Source organism: Miniopterus natalensis, chromosome X, assembly GCF_054644295.1.
Source record: "Miniopterus natalensis isolate mMinNat1 chromosome X, mMinNat1.hap1, whole genome shotgun sequence".
Classification (NCBI taxonomy): domain Eukaryota; kingdom Metazoa; phylum Chordata; class Mammalia; order Chiroptera; family Miniopteridae; genus Miniopterus; species Miniopterus natalensis.
The window spans coordinates 96,509,806-96,532,360 of record NC_142103.1 but is presented as its reverse complement, the minus strand read 5'-3'; the positions used below and the strand labels follow the sequence as shown (position 1 = coordinate 96,532,360).

General features: G+C 47.4%; 1 protein-coding gene across 1 annotated transcript in view; it reads right to left on the bottom strand.

Moving 5' to 3' along the window:
* The window catches only part of SH3KBP1 (SH3 domain containing kinase binding protein 1), a 308,270-nt gene extending 286,196 nt beyond the window's left edge, over positions 1 to 22,074 (bottom strand). The window contains exon 1 of the mRNA XM_087813683.1: positions 21,997 to 22,074. Within this exon, the coding sequence (XP_087669809.1) occupies positions 21,997 to 22,000 (4 nt within the window). The 5' untranslated portion in view covers positions 22,001 to 22,074. The remainder of the gene's footprint in view (positions 1 to 21,996) is intronic.
* Positions 22,075 to 22,555: the final 481 nt, after the last annotated feature.

Below are 22,555 nucleotides of genomic sequence, written 5' to 3'. Positions count from 1 at the left end.
TTGAAAGACTAATCAGAATTCCTCTGCCCCAGACTGATCAATAGCATAATGGAAATGAGCAATGGCTCCCTGCTCTCCAGATTGGGTGAAAATACCGTACTGGCATCTCGACCCTAGCAAGAACCATGTAGAAAAATGTAGGAAGACCAGCAGTCCACCCCTTTCAGAGAGGGGGCCCTGGAGTGTGTCAAGGCCCATGGTGGACCATTAAAAGGCGGCCCTGTCGCCTCCCTGGGGGCTTGCTGGATGCTGCCCCAGAACACCATCACGTCTGTCTTGAATGTCTCTCCCTTGGCCAGGGAGCACTAGTTTTGCCAAGCTTTAAGAACAGACTGAGGGCTCTCTCTGTGCCTGCTTGGTAACAATTGTCTGAATATGTGGCCAAAATTGGTCTGAGACTTGCTTTTCCGGTAACATTCCTCCTGGTCGTGAGACTGTGGGAAAGGACGCACAAGGCTCGCTTCTATTGTTTCCCAAAAGAATCTGACAATTCTTCAAAGGCCAACCAGTTTAGGTCATCAGTTCACAACAGATTGTTTCTTAGGATTCCTGAGAACACATTTGTGGCTCTGGGAGCATGTGCAAAACCAGCCTACACTCCCCAGAGCAGAGCCCTCCTGGGACCAGGTATTGAGCTGGGCAGTTACTCTCTCTAGAGAGAGCTGTTTGGACATTGACAAGCCTCCCCAGGGATACCGAGTGTCTACACTGAACCCCTGGGACTTGCAGGGGCTGGACTATACTGGATGTACAAAACATGACCAAACTAATTTATTTAGCCCTGAGTCTCCAAGTTGAGTCAACAATGGAACCAACCACAAAGCACACAACAAAAAAACCCACGCTTTTATTTTCTTTGGGGCCAGATGTAACCAACCCCATCTTCTATTTTCTTCCTCCCAAGGGGCAGACTCATCTGTCATTTCCTGTCCTTGTCCCCCTGCTTCCTCATTCCTCTCTTGCTGGTCAGCCCAGCTGTTACCAGCCATCCTGAGTCCCTGCTCTTTTTCAAGGTCATCCCCTAGTCCCAGCAGCCCTGGGAGGGTAGCCCTAGGTGAGGGTCCAAGCTGGGACCATCAAACTCCAGGATGGTTCCACAGAGAAACAAGGCACCTGACATACTTCATGGCCTGCTGGGCTGAAAGAAATCTCCCTCTCAACTTCCTCAAACTGTGCAAAGATAACAGTTGTCTTCCACACAGGCTGCCACCAAAATGACTGACCTTTGGCCCTAACCAGAAGTGATGCCCACATCCTAATCCCTGGAACCTGTGAATACCGGCAAAGAGCCATTAAAGTTGCAGGTGGAATTTAGGGTGTTAATCAGCTGACCTTAAAATAGGGAGAATAGCCTGAATCATACAGGTGGACCTAATATAATCCTAATGCTCCTTAAAAGTCTAACTTGGGTGCAAAGAGAAGGTCAGAGTGATGCGGTATGAGAAGAACACAATCCACTGTTGTAGGCTTTGAAGATGGAGGAAATGGGCCATGAGCCAAGGAATCTGAGCAGTCTCCAGATGCCAGAAAAGGCAAGGGAGTAGAAATCTCCCTAGAGTTTCCAGAAAGGAATGCAGCCCTGTCAATACATTGATTTTAGCCCAGTGAGACCTGCATCAGACCTCTGACCTATAGAACAGTAAGAAAATAAATTTATGTTATTTTAAGCCTAATATTGTGGTAAAACTTAAAATTCTCCTAACTGTGGTAAAAATTAAAATTCTCCTAATTTTGTGGTAATTTGTTTTGGCAACAATAGGAAAGGAATAGAATACACCTGGTTATCAAGCACCATAGTAGCTTGTTTTAGGCCTGCTGAATAAGTCATTCTTACTTAAATAAAACTATCTATGCAACATCCACAGCACTTTCAAGTTGCCTCTTCCCTGAAGGCCTGGCTCCATGCCACTGGCTGCCATTGGCCTCCATTTCCTTAGGTCTTACCTCCAAAGGAACCAGTGCCCAGGGACAAAAAACACACATCGTTTCGTGTCACAGGGCAATTCTAAATAGAACACTTTGCCTGTGCCATTTTTATGAGGTATCTGCTTGACACAGATCTTTAAAAAGAAAACCCACTCAGAGTTATTTCTGTAACTGAAGGTGGGCAAGAATGGGGATAGTAAAATGAGATTATTACTTGTGAAATGAGCAATGGAAGTTAAGCCTAGTCTTACCTATCATTTAATGCATCAATTTGCAACTAAGTATAGCAATGACAATTTCCATTCAGACCACCCGACCCCACAGTGCCAGTCCCTGGCATTGCCTGTGAAACAGCATATGGCTCCTAGAACTCTCCAAAGCATGAAAGCATTAAAAATTCGGAGTGCCAGTGATAGTGGGCTGGTCCCCAAATGAGTGTTCATGAACTGACAAAAGCAGACGGCCAACACTCCAGTCACCTCAAGCAGCTTCCAAAGGGACCTGCAGTCATACTGCAATCTCCCAAACCATTAGCAACAGTTAAATATTAAGCCAAATGACAGAGGTATTTCCACTACCAATTTATGACATTGGAGACTTTATGTTTTTGACAAGAGGGCATTTTCTAAGCAATTACTCCCTAGGGAGGGAGAAAAAAAAAGTCCTGAAGCAAAACGCCAGGGACTGGGTTCAGGGTAAACATAAAGTAGAACAAGAGGAAAAGAAAAGAAAAATATCATGCATTGCACAGAGGCCAGCGATACTTCCCTAAAATGCAGGATGAGAACCCTACAGAAATGAGCACATTGGCTCCCTTATCTCAAATCTGCTCTGCACAACCCAGGGCCCATGCATGTGCTTCATTACATCCCCAAGAGGAAGTGTGACAAGCCTGAATGCTGACCACAACTAAGAAAGATACAGTGGAAGATTCTTCCTGGGGGGGGACGGGACCCATGGCAAAGAAATTTTGGAGGGGACAGTAAAACAAGCCAGCCTGCCAGCTGTCCTCACGACAGTGCACCCTTAACAGGGAGCAATCATTGATTGGGTTTTTTTTCTTGACAAGTTCAATGCAAAAGAAATGTCTGTTAATGACTAATAGAGGGCCCCAGGAAGACTCTTACATATATGGTAGAAGTGGTCTGGGCACAAATGCTAGCTAGCTTGCTGCCAAAATTCTCCTACAGACCACATCATGAATAATTTTTACTTATTTCCTCAGACCTTTCAAAAGAGAAATACTTCCAAACACCTTACGAAATGACAGGGCCAACAGCAGGGAAGACTGGGCAGCACTTTCTCAGGTGCTCCTGACGTATGTGAAGTGCGCAGGAGAGGCACATAAGTGATACCATTAAATACCAACTTCCGCTTTGGGGAAATGAGATTCTGGCTTTAAAGTTACACTTCATATATTGTTTTCACTCATTCAACAAACATTTTTCTTTTGCTGCCCATTCTGGCTGAGACACTGTGCCAGGTGTAAGGATACCAGCGTGGAGGAGATGGCCATGGTGTTCACCTTGGTGCCAAAAGAACTGCAGTCCATGGAGCATGATTTGGGGGATCTTTGCAGTCCCCACTGGGGTTTTCTGAGCCAGCAGTGCCCTGTGCCCTCTCCTCAAGCAGTGACCTTTCCTGTATCCATCCAGAAGTATCCGGGTTAGGAGAGGGGAGGGAAGGAGGAAAGGGAAGAGGGAATGATGTCTGCCTACAACAAATCGGATTTCCTTGCATTTTCCAGCAGAGCAAAGATAAAAAAGATGACTCATGATTCCCCCCTCAAAAATAAATAACTCATCCCCAATTGATGGTTTCTTCCCATTTATAACTCTAAACCTAGGAAAGTGAAATTCTGACTGTAGCAGGCATGAATTATTTTAGCCAGGCATGCTAAATCTCCTAAGCAAGAACTCAAGTCGTCAGCTCCAGGCTGAGCGCCAAGATTTCCCCCAATCGCCGAGGACAATATGGAGGGACAGGATCAGGGAGAGCCCCGAGAGGGCAGGGAGGTGATGTGCTGCTGGGGCCAGCCAAGGACTAATGATTCTGGCAGATGCCTGGGTCATCACCACAGAAGGTTTCCCCTACCTTATATCCAAAAACTGATGTTCATAAATTTGACAAATTATCAACTTAGCTCCCCCCATTATCACAAGCAAGCAATGTATGGAGGAAGAAAAAACAATGAGCATTCCTAAAACAAGCTGCCAGATTTTTGGGGGGAGGGGGGCAGATCTGAGCTAGCACAGAATGAGGCCCCACTCCTTCCCACTGTTCATACTCCACCCTGCTCCCCCCACCTCAAGAAGTACAGAAACATGCTTACCCACAGGACTACTCAAACTGGCCCTGGTTTAACTTTTCCATATCTCACCCCTAAAAAAATCCCTAAATAGGGTGATGCAGAACTCTCCAGTCATGCTGTGCCTTTAAATATGTTTTCCTGCCACTGAAGGTCCACCACCTGGGTGCTCTTGACAGGACAATCTATTTTAAAACAGCAGCTCCCAAGGCACATCCAGCACAGAGCCAACACACGCATTTCAGCAGCCAATGTCAATGACAAAGCTGGTCTAAAGAAAGGGCAACAGACAATGGTGGCATTTGGGTGCTCAAATTAAAGTTCAGATGAGTGAGAGGAGCCTGGGATACTGGCAACTATTGGTATTTCTTCCTCAAGGGCCAGGCAGACACATGGTGGGACCAAGGTTATCATATGAAAAAACAACAACAAAAAAAAAAACCCACAACATACCAGCCCTGCTGGGTGTGACTGGAACATTCAAAGAGAGTGACCTGGAGTCAATGATTAAATAGCATTTCCACTAGAGGTTCATAGAGTCATTGTGACGTGCAAATTTTCAGCAACTCTAAAAAAATGATTCAGCTCCACCAAAGAGAGCACAATCTAGTTGTAATTGCAGGAGAAAATTCACACTCTTAAGGTTAGAGGTGTTTGAAGGCCAACTCAATGGTCTGCTGGGGTAGGCAGGGCACACAAGAGGGTTAAGGAGATCCAGAAACAGCATGAGCCTGTCTTCAGCAAGTTTACCAGCTGACAATTTAGTACCTTTAAAATATATCCCCAGCCATGAGACTGGCAAAAATGCAGTCATATGATGCAGCAGACTGATATTATCTCTGTGTCCCCTTCCTCCTTTTAGAAATAGAGCCCCTCCCTCCACTGAAGACAGAACAATGCCTCCACCACATGTCTATATGCTAATTCCCAGAACCTATGAATATATCATCTACCAGGGCAAAAGAGACTTTGCAGATGTGATTAAGTTGAGGATCTTGAGATGGGGATTATCTGTGCAAATGCAGTATAATCACAAGGGTCTTTAAAAGATGGAAAAAGGAGGCAGAAGAGCCAAAGAAGGAGATGTGATGACAAAGGCAGAGGTTGGAGGGATGCAAGGAAGGGGCCACCAGCCAAGGAATGTGGGCCACTTCTAGAAGCTGAAAAAGGCAAAGGAAAGAGATACTCCCCAGAGCTTCCAGAAGAAACCAGCCCTGCCAACCCATTTGGACTTCTGACCACCCTGAACTGTAAGACAGTAACTCTGTGCTGCTTCAAGTCATTAAGTGTGAGGTAGTTTGTTACAGCAGGAATAGGAAACCAATACACTCCCACCCCAGTCTGTGTTGGGCACATGGCTGCCTGGCTGGAGATTACGTTCCCCCAGACTCACCCACAACTAGGGCTGAGACTGTAGCTAAGTTGTTGCCTATGGGGTGTGGGTGGGAGTGACACAAGCAGTTTCTAGGTCACATCCTTTAAAGAGGGAAGCTGCTCACCCTCCACTTCCCTCTCCCAGTGGGCTGGTGAGCCAGCTCCCACCATGCCAACAAAGGCAACAACCTAGAAACTGTGCAGGATCGACAAGAGAGAAGGAACCCAGCCCCAGGGACTTTGCAGAGCAAAGCCATTCACCCACCCTGAACAGCCCAGTAGTCAGCAGTCAGTGGCCTGAGAGGGAAACAGACAGCTATACTATCTTGGGGTCTTAGTGATAGCAATTCAGCCTCTGCCCTAATACACCTGGGACACCACATGGTGATAAAGGGAGCAGCAGACACGTTTCCACTCTGAGAGTACACACTTTGAAAAGCAATCAGGCATTCACTTCTAAAGCTCACATACTTTCTCCTCCGATGAGTTCTCTTCTTCATTCATTAGTTTGTTCATTCACACATTTACTGGGAACACATGCAAGCACAACCACTTTGAAAATCCAACAACTTGAAACCCAGCAAAACACTCCTTGCTATATACCTTTTTTAAAAAATATGATTTTTATTGATTTTTTTAGAGAGAGAGGAAGGGACAGGGATAGAGAGAAACATCGATATGAGAGCAAAACACCTGTCAGCTGCCTCCTGCACACCCCCTACTGGGAATCGAACACAAAACTCAGGCATGTGCCCTGACCAGGAATCAAACCAGTGACCTCTTGGTTCCTGGGTCGATGCTCAACCACTGAGCAACACTGGCCGGGCACTGTATACCTTTATAAAACATACTTCAGCCCTGGCTGGTGTTTTCAATGGTTAGAGTGTCCTCTCTGTGCACCAAAGGGTCGCGGGTTCGATTCCTGGTCAATGGCATGTACCTAGGCTGCAGGTTCGATCCCTAGCCCTGGTAGGGGAGTGTGCAGGACCAATTGATGTGTCTCTCTCACACTGATGTTTCTCTCTCTGTTTTTCTCTCTCTCCCTCCCTCCCTTTCACTCTCTCTAAAAATCAATGGAAAAAATATCCTCAGGTGAGGATTAAAAAAACAACCACTACCACATACTTCACATGTGCACCCAGAGACACTTATTAGAATGGTAATAGCTGATCCATTCATAGCAGCAAAAACCTAGGAACAATGCAGAAGTCCACCACCAGTGGAAAGGATAACTACATCGTGACAGAAACAGTGGAATGCCAGACAGGCCAAGTAAGTGGACTAGAAAATGAGAGACAACAAGCAAATCACAAGTCTCTGTGCAGTGTGGATGCCAGTTTCATAAACTAAAACCAAGCAAAACAGACAATATGTTTTTAGGAGATACATATGGAAGTGATAAAACTTTCTTAAAGAAAAAGGAAAAGGTGGTTTTTAAAAAGTCTCACAATGTGGTCTCCTCTAGAGAATGCAGGAGTGGGGACGGAGCCAGAATGCACATTGGGGGACGAGTTCACAAGTCTATATTCTATAATGATGCTTGGCACTGTCCACACGGCATATAGTCTGAGTGTATCAAACAGCATATGTGCTTTCAGAACAGTTTTCTAAGGCACAGCACCACGTGAAAAGGCCTCAAAGAGCAATGCACGAGGGAAGGATCCTTGGGGTGGTTTGAAGAAAGAGATGAACACAAAAGGAAAAAGTGAACTGAACGCAAAAGACTGCCACATCAGGCCAAGCCAGCAATGACTTCATTTCTGAAAGACACCATTGTGTCTCCCATTAGTGTTGATGTGAGCCTTATTGGGTTAATTTATACTTAATTTGTGAATCTGTTTCAGGTTTATACTTACAGATGAGCTAAAGCAATAAAAGCTTATATCTAGTTAAGTGCCTCTGTTTTCAAAATAGCATTATTATTTAAAAGTTTAAGGCAATTGCCCTGGCTGGTATGGCCCAGCTGGTTGGAGCGTCGTCCCATACACCAAAAGGTTACATACAGGTTAGATCCCCAGTTGGGTGCGTGCAGGAGGCAACCAATCAATATTTCTCTCTCACATTGATGTATGTTTCTCTCTCTCTCAAATCAATTAAAAATATCCTCAGGTGAGGATTAAAAATACGAATAAAAAAATAAATAAATAAATGTTTAAGGCTATTAAAAAATAATGGAATTCTGACACATGCTACAACATGGATGAACCTTGAAGACATTACACTAAGTGAAATAATCCAGGCACAAAATATAAAGACTGTATGATTCCATTTACATGAGATCCACAGAGTGGTAAAAATCTTAGAGGCAGAAAGAGGCTGGGAAGAATGGGAACAGGAACTTAGTGTTTAATATATCTGCACTTTCAGGTGGGGAAGATGAAAAGCTCCAGAGATGGATGGTGTTGGGTGCACAACAATGTAAATGTGCTTAATGCCACTGAACTGTACACTTAAAATGGCTAAATGGTAAATTGTACATTATGCATATGTTACCATAATAAAAAATAGTTAATCTTATGTTATGTATATTTCACTGCAATAATAAAATAAATAAGCTATTAAATATTTTTAAAAGTTTATGGTAAAGTAGGGGTTCTTGGCAAACATTTTCCTTATGAAGGGAATTTCACATTAGTCATCTGAGAAACCCTGTTATTCTGCTTGGTTTTTCTCTAGACCTCCAGTGAGGAGGGAGTTTCAGAGATTGACTCAACACTGTCGTATCTCAGAAAGTTCTCTTCTAACTTGACGTGCATTCCTCAGATTGACACCTTACCTTCTTTCTGGATAAACAGAACTTGTTCAAACAAACATCCTCTGGTTTAACTGCTCATTTCATTGTGCGGTTCATGAAATGATGACATCATAGTCTCCCCCGAAAGGGAAATGAAAGTTAACTAAAGTGTGTCACAGGGTGGAACTTGAGCTATCTTTGAGCTCCCCTGGTTATCAGATCTTACACTTGACAGGTGCTCAATAAACGCTTGTAGAATTTAATTGAATTCCAATATACAGCAGTATTGAGGCAACTTTCTCATTTGTCCTACCAGTGCAGGCCGGTTTCACTGGCAATTTGAAAATGTAACAAAGGGAGGAAGTATATGGTACAAGTTAGCTACCAGTGCTTTCTAACATGCGTTATCATGGACTTTAGAACTTTCACAGAGACTTGCCCCAGAGAGGGCATCGTAAATATTCAACTAATTTTTCCAGGTACATGAACTGACATTTGACACGTTTGGTGGCTGAGCGAATACTTTACACAATGCTGTCCATTAATGAAACATGCATGGAAAAGGCAAGGCTCTGAGATGCTTCTTCCAGTCTGGATCCTAGACTTCTAGGGACCCTTGCCCAGTGCCCTTTGAAGCTGAAGGCACAGTTTTTTAGGGGAGTGTACGATGATGACAGGAAGCTAAGCTAGGAAACCACAGGAAGGTTATTTCAGCCATGACCTTTCCCTTGTCAACAGGGGACTTGGACCCGTATCCCAGCCAAATATGGAGTCACACTGAGGACCCAGGGCCTTCAGCGCAGTTTTCCTTAATGTCTGTGAAATAAGGTTCTTTTAAATGCCAGTCAGGGTGTGAAATGAAAGGAAGGAGGGAAGAGGGAAAGAGAAAGAAGAAACCAAACCCCCAAGATGTCACCTTTCATTGTGCATCCCCTAACCTCACACCTGAGCACCAGGATTAATCATCTCAAAATGTCACACTAAACTAGGTACAGTTCTGTGGAATGTGAAAGCCCTACAAGCAGTCTCCTTCAGGGATCTCTCCCTCTCTCCCTCTCCCTCTCTCTCTCCCTCTCCCTCTCTCTCTCTCTCTCACACACACACACACACACACACACACACACACAGTGTATAGAAGGGATGATAAGCCATATGAGCAGTTTCTTGAATTAACACTGAAAGCAAACACAAAGATGGCAGGTACCCAGCTGATCCACATGTAAGCTGCATGGACCAAACTCCTCTTGGTTACCATCCACATGGATCATTCCAGTCATTTGGAGACTATGAAAACCAAGACCGGATATCAAATGCCACCCTGCCTACAACCTGATTTCCTTAAAGGGTAAAAGGAAAATGGTATCCATCACATCCTTACTACACTGTTAACATTATAGAAGCAACCTAAACACTCAAATGGTAGGGAAATGGTTACATAAGTTAAGATTCATGACCCCCAAATATTCAGTTACTAAAAACACTGGCTTTGAAGATGACTATGAAGAGAAAAAAACACCAGGATCCACAATTATCTATATTACAATACATGTACATATATCCACAGGTATATAGGAAAAAGCCTGAAAAGACAAGCCAAGATAAAATGAAAGTGGCTGTATTGGAGTACCAAATGGTCAATTTAAATCCTTCTGCTTCCTATTTTTTAAACCCTATAAAACAGTCATCATATATTTATTTTAAAAACTATTTTTTTAAGGTTAGAGAATATTGGAGCTAGAAGAAGACACATCCATCCCTCCCCTCACTCAGGGACAGAGCCAGGGATGGAGCCCCTCACCAGCACAGAGCAGCTCTTGAAGAGGCCACCTGAGGCTGTGGGCTGGGGAGACCTCTCACAGGATACACCTCAGTCCCCAGCTCTCCTTGCCCTGAGGGGTAGCAGGAGCCCTTCCCTGAGGTGCATACAAGAGGCACACTCCCCAAGGTTTCCTCTTCCCCAGGGGCCCACACATTCTCATGTGGTCATCTTGACCTTAGACTGCACATTATAAATGATAATTTCATGGGCTATAATACTGTTTACAGAGCAAAGGAGGTGGTGATATCAGTTGAAAATCCTGAGGCATGGGGCAATACTGCCTGGGTGGGAGAGGGCTTAAAGGAAGAGCTGGGGGTGTGTGAGAAAGGGAGAGAGGGAGTGTTGAGAGAGAAGAGGGAAGAGACCACAGAGTGGGGGGTTCAGGGGAGAGAGCTGGGGGAGAGAGATAACGGGAGACAGAGGGATTGGGGGAGAGATGAGAGGATGGGAGGAGAGAGATGGTGTGAAGGAGAGGGCTGGATGAGAGAGGGGAATGGGAAGGGGTGGGGAAGTAGAGGGGTGGGAAAAGAGGAGGGAGAAGAGGAGGAAGGAAGAAGTGGCATATAGTAAGAAGGGGGGAGGTAGGTGGTGTGGAAAGTATGTAGAAGGGGGAATATGGAGGAGAAGGGTTGTGGGCAAGGACAAAGGGTATAGACACAGGGACGGGAGAGGAGGGGTGAGGAAGAGACAGGGTGGGGAGAGGGGGAGAGAAAGAGAATGAAGGAAAGAGGGACAGGGGAGATAGGGGCACAAAAAAGGAGGTGCTGAGAGGAAGGGAAGGAGAGAGAGCAGGAGGGAGTGAGGGTCAGGAGAGGGCGGGTGGAAGGAGGGGATATGGTGAGAGGAGAGGTGGGCAGTGAGGGGATGGGGAGGAGGGAAGAGAAAGTTTGGTGAGAGAGAAAGTGGTAATTGAGAGAAGGTATCGGGGAGTGAGGGGTGAGAGATGGGAGGAGAGGATGTAGAGAGGGTGGGAGAGAATGTGGGGAAAGCGAGGGCCTGGATGAGAGAGGGGTGGGGGAACAGACAGTGCTCAGAGGGATAACTTGGAAGGAGGGCTGTAGGGAGGAGGGTGTGTGGCAGAGGGGCGGGGGAGAGGGCCAGGGGAGAAGATAGGGGAGAGAAGGTGGAAGGAGCAGGAGCCTGGATGAGAGAGGGGTGGGGGAACAGAGGGGTGGGTAGAGAGGTTACTAGGAAGGAGGGCTGTGGGGAGAGGCTATGGGGGGAGTGAGGGCTGAGAGATAGGGTAAGGAGACAAAGAGGCGGTGGGAGAGAGACAGAGAAAGCTTGAGGCTGGGGAAAGGCAGACAACCAGATATTAGAGGGACAGTCCCCTTCCCCCTTTTTCCTACATCTTGCCACCAGGCAGTGGCTGTTTTTCACAATGTCTTCATCTCTTCCTCCATTTAAAAACCCACAGGTTCCCTAAAAGGGCCAGACAATGTCACAACTGTACCCCGCCCCCACAGCGTGCTATCAGCAACCCACCCAAGTGCCCCCAAAGTCACATCCACATTTTTTAACTGCAGCCAACTCAAAAGGAGAACCCGAGTGCAGTTACACAATTCAGGGTCTCAAAGGATAAAAATAGCCCTATTATTCACTTGGAAGCACAGCTGTGCCTGTCCCTGCGGGAGCCCTTCCTCAGGGGACCTCGTGAAAGGGACTCTGAAGGTAGAATATCCTCAAATCACCAACCACCCCTTTGTCAAGAAAAAGCCAGGAACAACGGGCACAGGGCACTCTCAGGTGTTCTGACTTAAGGCTTTCAAGCATCCTCACTTATAGTGCCCACCCCAAGAACGCCCCCCAAGGTACAGGACTTCCTTTGGGTCACCCTGTGTCTCAGCACCTGGGGGAATAGAGGGGTGGGTAGGCCCTCCTCAAACATTGACACAGCTCAGAACTGGGTGTGTCTCTCCCTCCCGTCACAGGTGTGGGTGTGGAGCAGCCACCTATGTATCCCCAGGGGATGACAGCAACTCCAGTGGGCTCAAACCCTCACTAATGGGAATTTGGAACTGGGATGGAAGCAAGTCACTCTTAAGTAACTGGAACTGTGATGTGTGCACACAGAGAAGAAAGGAGAAAGGGCCACGGAGATGGCCAGAGGACACGCTGGGCAGCCAGCCCATCCCTGGTTTGGGGGCTTCTTGGGGACCCTTGGGTTGCATAAGAGGCCCCTGTGGCCCTGGAATGAATCCCCTTTTCAGGTTAAGCAGGCTACGCTTGGCTTCCTCACATGAAGAATGTCCTTGCTACACATATGATGTGAACGTGGGAAGACACTTCCTAATTCAGTTGAGAAGCGAGGCCTAGATGGGTTAAGATCCAGGACAAAGTCTCTACCAGTTAGAAACTGATTTCTCAGATTAGCTGAGATACAGTATACAGCAGAATCTTCTAAAGAACTCTTTCCAAATACACCTGTCCCTCGGCCACAGCTGGATGAGGAGGACCCAGGCACAGGGTTCCACGCACATCCCCAGGGAAAAATCACCAGCTAGGTATGAGTTCTCCCATCATGAATTAATCAGGAGGTAAAATGAAGGGGAAAATAACAAAAATACTCTATCTGCTGGAAGATGCATGAGATCTGCCTGTATCAAGCCACAGCAAATAAAACACTGACGGCCTCTGGAGAGGGTCACAGAACAGCAGCAGAGCTGGGATGGGAAGGAGACTCTTCACTCTAAGCACTTTTCACCTTTTCAATTTTGAATCATATGGATGTCTGACCTAGTCTAAAAACTAACGTTAAAAAATAATTTAGCCCTGACTGGTGTGGTTCAGTTAGTTGAGCGTCGTCCTGTGTACAGAGAGGCTGCCGGTTGGATTCCGGGTCAGGTCACAGGCTCAGTTCCCAGTAGGGGACGTGCAGGAGGCAGCCAATCGATGTTGATGTTTCCCTCTCATCAATGTTTCTATCTCTCTCTCCCTCCTCTCTCTCTAAAATCAATTAAAAAACATTTTAAAAACAAATTAAATAATAATAATTCACACGTGTCTCTAGCAAGAAGCTATTAGTCTCTATGCCCAACAAACAGATGAATGTTGAGAACTGCTTCTCCTTTCAAAGTTTTTCCTCAATTGGTGACACCCCTACAATTCCCATTCTCCCCCAGTCCTTCCCCACAACTAATTACTTTCTTTTCTGACAAAGGGAGCAATTAAGCTTTTTAAAAATCCCTAAACTAACACACACTTACTGTGCCCAGCCTGCTTCAGGAATCACTGCTGAGCTAACTGACAGACGACTGGGTTGACACCTCCATTCTCCATCTAATATTTTATTGAGAACAAAGGAGCAGTGAGAACCACTGAATAAGTGGTGAAAAACTGTCCCATTTTGTTTTTTGTGAAGAGGCTTTGGGGTTTGGGTTTTTTAATGATCAAAATAGGAGAAAGGCAAAGTCCATTTATGAAGCCATTCGCATCAGATGAATTTCACCCATAGGCAGCATCCAGGATGATCTGGTGAAGCCAACGGAGCTCCATGAAGAAACTGGCCAAGGGGAGGGCCTTTTTCAGCCCTGCTCCAAAGTGAGATTCAGCACCTCCTTCCAGCTCCAGGCACACAAATGAGAACTAGTTGGAATAATTAGAGAGGACACTAAGCTAATTAAAGACTTTTCACACGGGGAGTGGGTACATGATGGATAAAACTGGTGCAGCCCCAGAGGACCAGACCTAGAACAGGGCCTCAAGTCATTCAAGTCTAGAACAGTCCAGAAAAATCTGGCAAAAACACAGGGCTGGCGTTTAAGGAAATGGTGATTTAAACAGTTTATACATGCTGAATTTGGGTGCTTAAGAACTTAAATTTGTTATGCAAATGAGAAATTAATGAGCATCTAAATATTTGTAGTGTTAAATCCAAGGTACAGAGGAAGAAACAGCAGTATGCACTGAATAGCACCTCATCCTGCCACTCTGTCCTCCACACCTGGGGACAGACCAGCCTCCTACAGTGGCCCCACCACTTCCCTGGCCACTGGAAGGAAATCAGCTAAGGCCTTTACTGGACTTTTCTTGCCAACTGAATACAGTTCAATGAGAACAAATATCACAGGATTTTTTTTTTTTTTTGTCATTAGTGTTTTTTCTTCCTGAGGCTAAATACACAGCTTAGCAGTGAAGTAAGGCCCACAAGCTACATTTTGCTTTGTTTAAATGCCCCCTAATGAAAACCATAGACCTGCCTGTAAGACATTTATCCATAAAATAGCAATCAAGTTAAAAATTAAGTGCTCATAACCCACCATGTTGCCAGTGTACCTTTGCCAACTGAAGGGATTCAGGCGAAGATACGAAGATACGTAGATTCCATCAACCCTCCACATGCGAAGGCACTGCTGGGTTTTCTCCCATGATTGAAATATCCTTAAGGAACCCCAGTAATTTCCAAAAAAAGTTACCCAAGCAAGGAACTCACAAATGCTTCAGGATGTAGAGACATTCAAAATTCCCCCACATGACAAAAGGGTTGTGACCAAGGGAGGCGCCTGGAGGGACAGCAAAAATGAAGTACCTCCCAAAGGAAACATCAACCAAAAACACTAAAAAACAAAACAACAAAACCATGCTCTCCCTTTTCCCATTCCTTTGGATTCTTAACTGGGATCCTTGGGCTTCTAGCAAGTGTTCTCCAAAATGGCTGGGCAGTTCAGAAACCCCCAGGGGACATGGATTCTAATCTTCAAGTTAGAAACTTACCAGGGAAACAGTCTGTAGAAAGAGCGTCACTGGGGGAAGCAGGAGCCTGACATTTATTGCACATTGAGCACCTACATAAATTGCTAGTTCTCTCCTATAGAAAGGACATTGAATTCTGCGGCAAGAGGACCATGTCACTTTGCCTCTCTGCATCTCAGTTTCATCATCTGATGGTGTGAGCCATGACTGCCAAGGACCCTTCCAGGTTTTCAGTTCCAGGGACCAATGTGTGTGACAGAAGGACCCATCATCTGTCACCAGGCATATAAGCACATCCCACTAGGAAGGCAAAACAAAACCCCAGGGGAGCCAAACATGAGACAAAAAAGTTCACACACTTCATGACCCAGGTACTGACAGAAGAGGGGCAGGAGCTGTATTAAGCTACTTTCTACTCAAAGGACAAAATAGTCAAAGAGTCCTGCTCTCCAGTGATTTCATGGTTCATTCATAAAGCAAAGGCTGTGGCTACGGAGGAAAACCTGTTCCAGAGCGGCTGGTGATGAAGGAGGGAAATGGGGCTCCAGCCATCTGTGTAACACTCAGAGCCAGCTTCCCCCACATTTGGACCGGAATACTGTGGTGAGGGCTGTCCTGTGTATTGTAGGATGTGTAGCAGTGTCCCTGGCCTTTGTCCACCAGATGCCAATTAGACTGCCCTCCCCCAACAGCTGTGACAACCAAGTGTCTCCAGACATTGCCAAATGTCCCCCTGGGGGGTAGAATCACCCCCAGTTGAGAACCACTGCCAGAGAGAATTTTCTATCTTAAAACTTGCCATTCTTTGTTGAAGCCATGTGACACAGGTGGCGGTACCCTTCTCATCTACTGCAGTGCAGGCCACCATGAACTGTCAGCAAGCAGACCTTGTCAGCAGGCTCTGCCAAGGGGATTTTCCACAATTGCACACATCTCCTGGCAACCAATAATCTTGGAGAATTTTGAGTAGTAGCTGCACTTGGATGAAAGGGTTATTCATGTATTCATTCGTCAACATAGGGCACTTACCGAATGCCAGGCAATGGAGTTGGGGACACCCAGTCAGAGATAAACTGACTTAATACAAGGTGAAGTATTGTACAGTAACCTTTGGAGCAGGCCTCAAAAGTTGAATAAGGGATGTGCTAGGCTGAATAATAGCCGCACCACCACCTCCCCCCAAGATCACACCCTAGTCCCCAAAACCTATAATTCTGCTACCTTCCATGGCAAAAGGGTCTTTGTTGATGTAATTAAGGGTCTTGATATGGGTAGGTGTCCTGGATTATCCAGGTGGGCCCAATCTAATACAGCAGTCCTTATAAAAGGAAGGCAGGGGGAGGGTCAGAGTTAAAGGAGATGTGAGCACAGAAGCAGAGGTTAGAGTGATGTGGCCACAAGTCAAGGAATGCAGCTGGGGGACATGGGTTCTCCCCCAAAGCCTCCAGAAGGAAGCAGCCCTGCCGAACCTTGATATCAACCCAGCAAACTCCATTTTGGACCTCTAACCTCCAGAAGTATAAGATTACAAGTTGATGTTGTTTGAAGCCACTGGGCTTGCAGTACTTTGTTACAGCATCAAGAGGATACTAATACAGGGAGACTACAAGATAGAGAAGAGAATGAAATCATTCCCCATTAGGGGAACTATGCAGGGAAGGCTCAGCCTCAACATACATGGTGCAAAAAAAAGGTTGGGTGGCTGCCAGGCTTTGGTAGATACATGGAGTTAATTCCAGAAACATCTGGGACTTGACTGTGCATTGGGAGGAGATGAGAGAGGGGAGAGGAGAAGGAAGAAGAGGCAAGGCAAAGAGCAGAATACCCATGGAGGTGACAAGAAAAGGTGGTAATACCCCCAAGGAAATGAGGAATGAAACAGTCAGGACAAGTACCATGGAGGAAAAATGCTGAGTTCAATTTACAACACACTCTGAGGCATCTAAGACATACCTGGGTGAAGTTAACTAGAAGGTTAGGAATAATTACCTCAAAAGTACTCATTTTAGGCTTACCATGTCCTAGGCACAGGGACACAATGACCAAACAGACGCAGTCCCTGCCCTCCTTAACATGACGGAGAAAAGCTGAAGAGTCAGTATCAGAATGATATGGTATCAGAAAGACTTGCCTGGTCATTGCTGCCTTGGAAGATGGAAGGGGGCCACGAGGCCAGGAATGTGGGCAGACTATGGAAGCTGAAAAAAGCAAGAAAAAGGACAACCAAATGTTGTCCCCTAGAGCCTGCAGAAGGAATGCAGCCCGGCTGACACCTTGATTTTAGCCCAGCAAGACCCACTACAGGCTTCTGACCCCCAGAATGGTAAGATAATAAATTTGTGTTAAGTCACTGTTTGTGGTAATTTGTTACAGCAGCAATTGGAAACTATTGTATAGAAGATCACAAACAAATATCAAAACCCCTAATAATGCTAACAAGCTATTTTTACTATCCCCTCTAAAGAGGATGGAGGGAGAAGGATGACGGGAAGGACCTGTGTGACACTGGTAAAAGTCCAAATGCCCAGGTGTTAGAGATCTGGCTTGGGCTGGATTCATGAACGAATCAACCCTGTACTGTCCTAGTAACTCCATGAGAGGTTTGTTCTGAAGTAGGAGCATATTTTTCTCCTTCTCTAAGATCGTGTCACAATAGCATCTTTTTTTTTGAAAGTGTTTTCATCTGTGGTCCTAAGCACATGTGTGCTGCTGTTTAGCCTTTTCCCTTTTGGTCATAGATGAAGGAGTCATTCTTTTTTAAATATATTTTTATTGATTTGAGAGAGAGGAGAAGGGAGAGGGAGAGAGAAAAAAACATCAATCATTTGCCTCCCCAACCAGGGATCGAACCTGCAACGTGGGCATGTGCCCTAACCAGAATTCAAACTGGTGACCTTTTGATATACAGGATGACGCTCAACCAACTGAGCCACACCGACCAGGGCACAACAGCATCTTATTTTATGACCAGCACGCCCATGCACTCTTCAGTGACCTACATACACTGGACCTCAGCTTTCTCAACTGCAAGGCAAGGAGATTCTACACTCGACCTTGAGCTTGCATCAGAACCACCTGGAGGGTTCATTAATACACAGGCTGCTGGGCTCCACCCGCAGAGTTCCTGACTCAGTAGGTCAGAGTTGGGGCCAGAGCATTTGTGTCTCTAATGGGATCCCAGGGGAGGCTGATGCTGCTGGTTTCTCGTATCAATCATATCACACTCCGAGAACCACCGTATTAGAGACACTCCCCTCACATTGAAAGGATTCTAGTATTTTCCCGCCCTGCATCTTTCCCACTAAGAGTGGCCCTGACCTCCTGACTCTCAGCAGCTTGTTCTGCATTACTCTGGATCTCTTCCCCTGGTATAGCATTTCGGTTTCCATTCTGCTTAAAGTTGAACAACAGTCCCAGGACTAGAGCTAGCTGATATTAAGGAATTAGCCACAGAATATACCTAGAAAGCCATTCGCCTCCCCTACTACCTTCTATTCCCTGCCCTGACTCATCACGTAGTTAACTCGGAGATAGAGAAAAGCAACCCCTGCCATCCGGAAGCTGGCCAGGCACTTTCCTGTTGAACATAAACAATTGCACAGAACACAAACAACAGACAAGGCCGCTCTCATCAGGATGGGACAAGATGAAAATAAGGCAACTTAGTAATCACATCTAAACACAGACAAAGCATGAACCTCGTCCAGACCACAAAAGGCACCAAACATCCCCCAATCTTGGCTAATGAGTGACTGCTGCTTCTTTCCCATCACCGCCTCTGTGTAGTCTTCCCTGCTTCCAGGTGACATTTATTAAGACCCCAATCAAGCCTATCCACGGCCCTTCCTGACGCCCCCTTCCTGCGATGCCCCACGGTGCCCCAAGGTGTGCGCTCTCCCTCCACTGCAAGGAGGAGAAACCTGCTGGTTCCACTCCAGGCGTGTTCCTGGGGGGTGTGACTGGAGGGAAATGACGACTGCTACTCAACTTTCAGATTTCACCTCAAACACAATCTCCTCAATGCCACTATCCTTACCCCTTTGCAGCCTAAGTCAGATTCTCCCTCACTAATCTCCTTTCACGAGACCCGCCATGGCTTATAATTACATAGTGTCGTGGGCACAGCACTCAAGTCTACCTCCTCTACCAGGCTGAGAACCCAGGCCGGCAGGTCTGCGTGTGTTGTGCGCCTGTTTCTAGCACAATGCCTGGCATGAAGCAGGAGGTCAGTGAACATTGGATGGACTGATGGATGAATACTGACCACTGTATCCAACCTACTTTAAAACAATGGCAAATACAAGAGTTGATGAGAGAATATCAGCAATGCAAAAAGAACTGAAGTGGTCAGACAGGAAACGACCAAGGTCTGTGCAACCAGGACGGTGCTGTGATGGGCCTACAGTCATGAGCAATAAACGTGGAGCCTTTTCTTCTATTTCTAACTCCAGACTGTTCGTGGAGGCCAGCACGTGACATTCATTTTCGCTTTAGTTCAGCATAAAGCAGTCTACCACCAAAACAATACATTGCTAAAAACAGTCCAAACTTTGCTGTTACCCCGGAATTCTTTAAATGGAAATCATTTGCTGGGCTTGCAAATCTGTCACTGCTCACGGATTTGGGCAGTAATAATATGTGTGCAGATGTAATTACCAGAGGCTGTCCCTGTATCGGGCACTGCACGCATCTCCCCGCAAGCTCAGGGGGCACATTCTGAGCGGGCTTTTGTAAGAGGCCATCTCACAACTAACCGGCTTCATCTCAGGGCTTGGGATTTGATACTTTTCAGTCATTTTTCAGATCAAAGACCATATAATACCATTTTATTGTGTATCCATCAATAGAAAAGTCATTATCAAGCCAAGTGAGAATGCAAGTGTCTCAAATTGATAAACTGAACAACTCTGAAAACCAACGACTTTCAGAGGATAGGAGAAGAGGGGGTCCTGCACACGCACACACCTGCTACAGAAACAGCACTATTAGGCCGCTCCATCCGAAGACAGACAGAATCAATTGTTAAATACATGTACTTCAACACACACACACTGCTGCAGGTGCTTTAGAAAAGAACAGGTGATCTTTAGCCACAAACTATGACCAGCATCTTAAATCCCACTCTAAGCATTTTAATGAGTTAAGTGAGTGGTCATTCTCACCTTATTGCCTCCAAGTATTAACACCTGAAAAAAATGATCATTTTCTGCACCACCACCCGCTTTTGTAATGGGTACAGTAAAAAACAAAAAGATGAAGCTTGTTAGGACTATAAACTGCAGAAGCACCCTCTAATCTTCTTCGAAGGCTCTGGTAATGAAAACGGTTCAGACCTGGATGATCAACGGGTCTGTTTCTTCTCAAATAGGACTCAGTCGTCTTGCCACTGAGACAGAGAAAGCACAGTCCAGACGCAGGAGACCTTTGGGTCTAATTCTTTTTTGTGTGCAACCCTCTCGTCAACCCACCCAAAACGAGAGGCGATCAAAACAGCATTTTTGGTTACCTATAGAGAAACCAGTCTGTTACTAAAGTGATCGGTGATTTTAAAGTATATACTTTGTTAATAAACTTAATCATCTTAGTAGGTGCCAAAGCAAAACAAGAGTATGAAGCTGTTTTGTCTTCCAGAGAATAGGAGGGTTTTGTACTCATTCATTCATTCAATACATATTTATTTAGGGCCTGCTCTGTGCCAGGCACCACAGAAAACAGCACTGAGCAAAAATGGGGCCACACAGCCCTGTCCCTATGGTCATGAAGCTTACAGTAGGGGAGATAAATGTTAAACACTCAAATATGTAATGCTGCTATACAAAAAAGAAAAGGTGCTATGGCAGAAAGGGTAACAGAGAAACTACTGTAGACCGGGGTGGTGAGGGGATCAGAGAAAGGCACTGAGAAAAGTGACATGGAAGCTGAGAGGCCATCAGATCGCCACCACTTTAGAAAAGGAAAACCGTTATTTGAGAAGTGACCAGAAATGAGATTTGAACTTTGCCTGTCAACAACTGGCTGTGCTAAACCTCCCCTTTGCAGTTCACCTGTCTTCATGTGCATCCTGTGCCTCCTGGCCCATCACTGTCTGACTAGCCTACCCCAGTCCTATTACCTAAATACAGAAAGGTCTCACTTTATTATAATGTATTATGATCTACAGCCTTCTTATGCTTGCCCTAGAAATACCCCAAAATAACCTGTCAGGGGCATGAAAAACAGAGACTGGCTGCCAGCCAGAATATTGGCTGGTGGGCCAAACGTTTAATAGCCAAGGCAGTCACAAGTCCTTTGCCCAGTCAAGTGTGAGGGCCTCTGGGCAGTAAGGTGGCTCCAATGCTCCGGGGTCTATACCAGATGGGACATGGGACATGGGACATGGGACAGGGGTGGGAGTGTTTAAGGGTTAGTTGGATACTTGGAACTGATGTTTGCTCTGTCAATCAAGGACTGGATCACCTTTCCAGTTGCTCAAGCCTGCGGACTTAGAGGATGTGGGAAGTGGCCTTTGAGCACCACGGAGCGGATAGCTCCCCGGGCTGCAGGAAGGCAGCAGGCAGAGAGGGGGTCAGGACCAGCAGGAAGAGGGGCACCCAGGACCCGAGGATGGCACGCCAAGCCAGGTACTGGGGCGTTTCCCGCCCCCCACCTCGCCAGCCCCCAGCAAAGGCAACCCGGTTCCCCCGCCGCCCCCAGACCCCGACAATCCGGCTTCCCTCGCAGCGGGCAAGGCAGGCACCGCGAGCCCCACGCAGAGCCGGAACCCACCGGCGCCCGGTACCTGCGTCTTCAGCGCCGAGGAGGGCGCGCTGGGGCGAGAAAATGGCCAAGGAAACTCTCCCCGCCCACCCGAAAAGCCAACCACACCCCCTGCATCCCTCAGCCCAGTCGCCCCTGGCCGGCCCCCGCCGTCCTCAGCCCAGGCCCCCGCGGGGTTCCCTCCGCGCCGCGCCGGCTCGGCAGGGACGCGGGCGCGAGTGGGAGTGAATGGGGGTGCGCAAGGCAGGCAAGGCGCCCACCGCGGTGTCACCCGTCGGGGCCGTCCCCCGGGGCGCCCTGCCCCGCTCCGCGGTCCTGAAACAGACGCGCCGCGCTCAGGCTTAGGTGGGCACCGGGGCGCCTGGGCGCGGGCGGTCCCCCACTCACCCATTGGCGTCGAGCCGGGCCGGGCCGCCGAGGCAGCGTGAAAGTTGGCGGAGGCGGGCGCGGGGATCTAGGCGCCGGGGTCGGGGTGCGGGGGTCGGGGCGCGCTGGGATCGGGGCGCGGGGATCGGGACGCGGCGACTGGGCCGGCTTCCTCCTCACTAGCGGCGGCCGCGGCGGCTCAGCGCCGCCCGCTGCTGCCTCCGCTGCTGCTGTCGCTGCTGCCCCGGGGCGACTCCTGCTGCTGCTGCTGCTGCTGCTGCATCGCGGCCCGCTGCGCCCGGCTGCGCCGGGTTTCCTGCTCCCCGCGAGTGGAAATTGCGAAAAAAAAAAAAGAAAAAGCGCCGCCCAGCCCAGCGCCCGGCAGCCGCGGCCGCGCCGCCCGCTCTCCCCTCCTCCTCGCCGCGGCCACGGTGCTCCTGCGGCTCCGCCTGCCGGGGACGCGCCGCTGCCGGGCGGGGGCGGGGCCCGGGGGGGTGGGGCCTCTGGGCGGGGCTGGCGAGGGGTGGGGCATCCCTGCGGCAGTGGCGCTCCCGCGCCCCCTCACCCCCGCTGGGGAGGG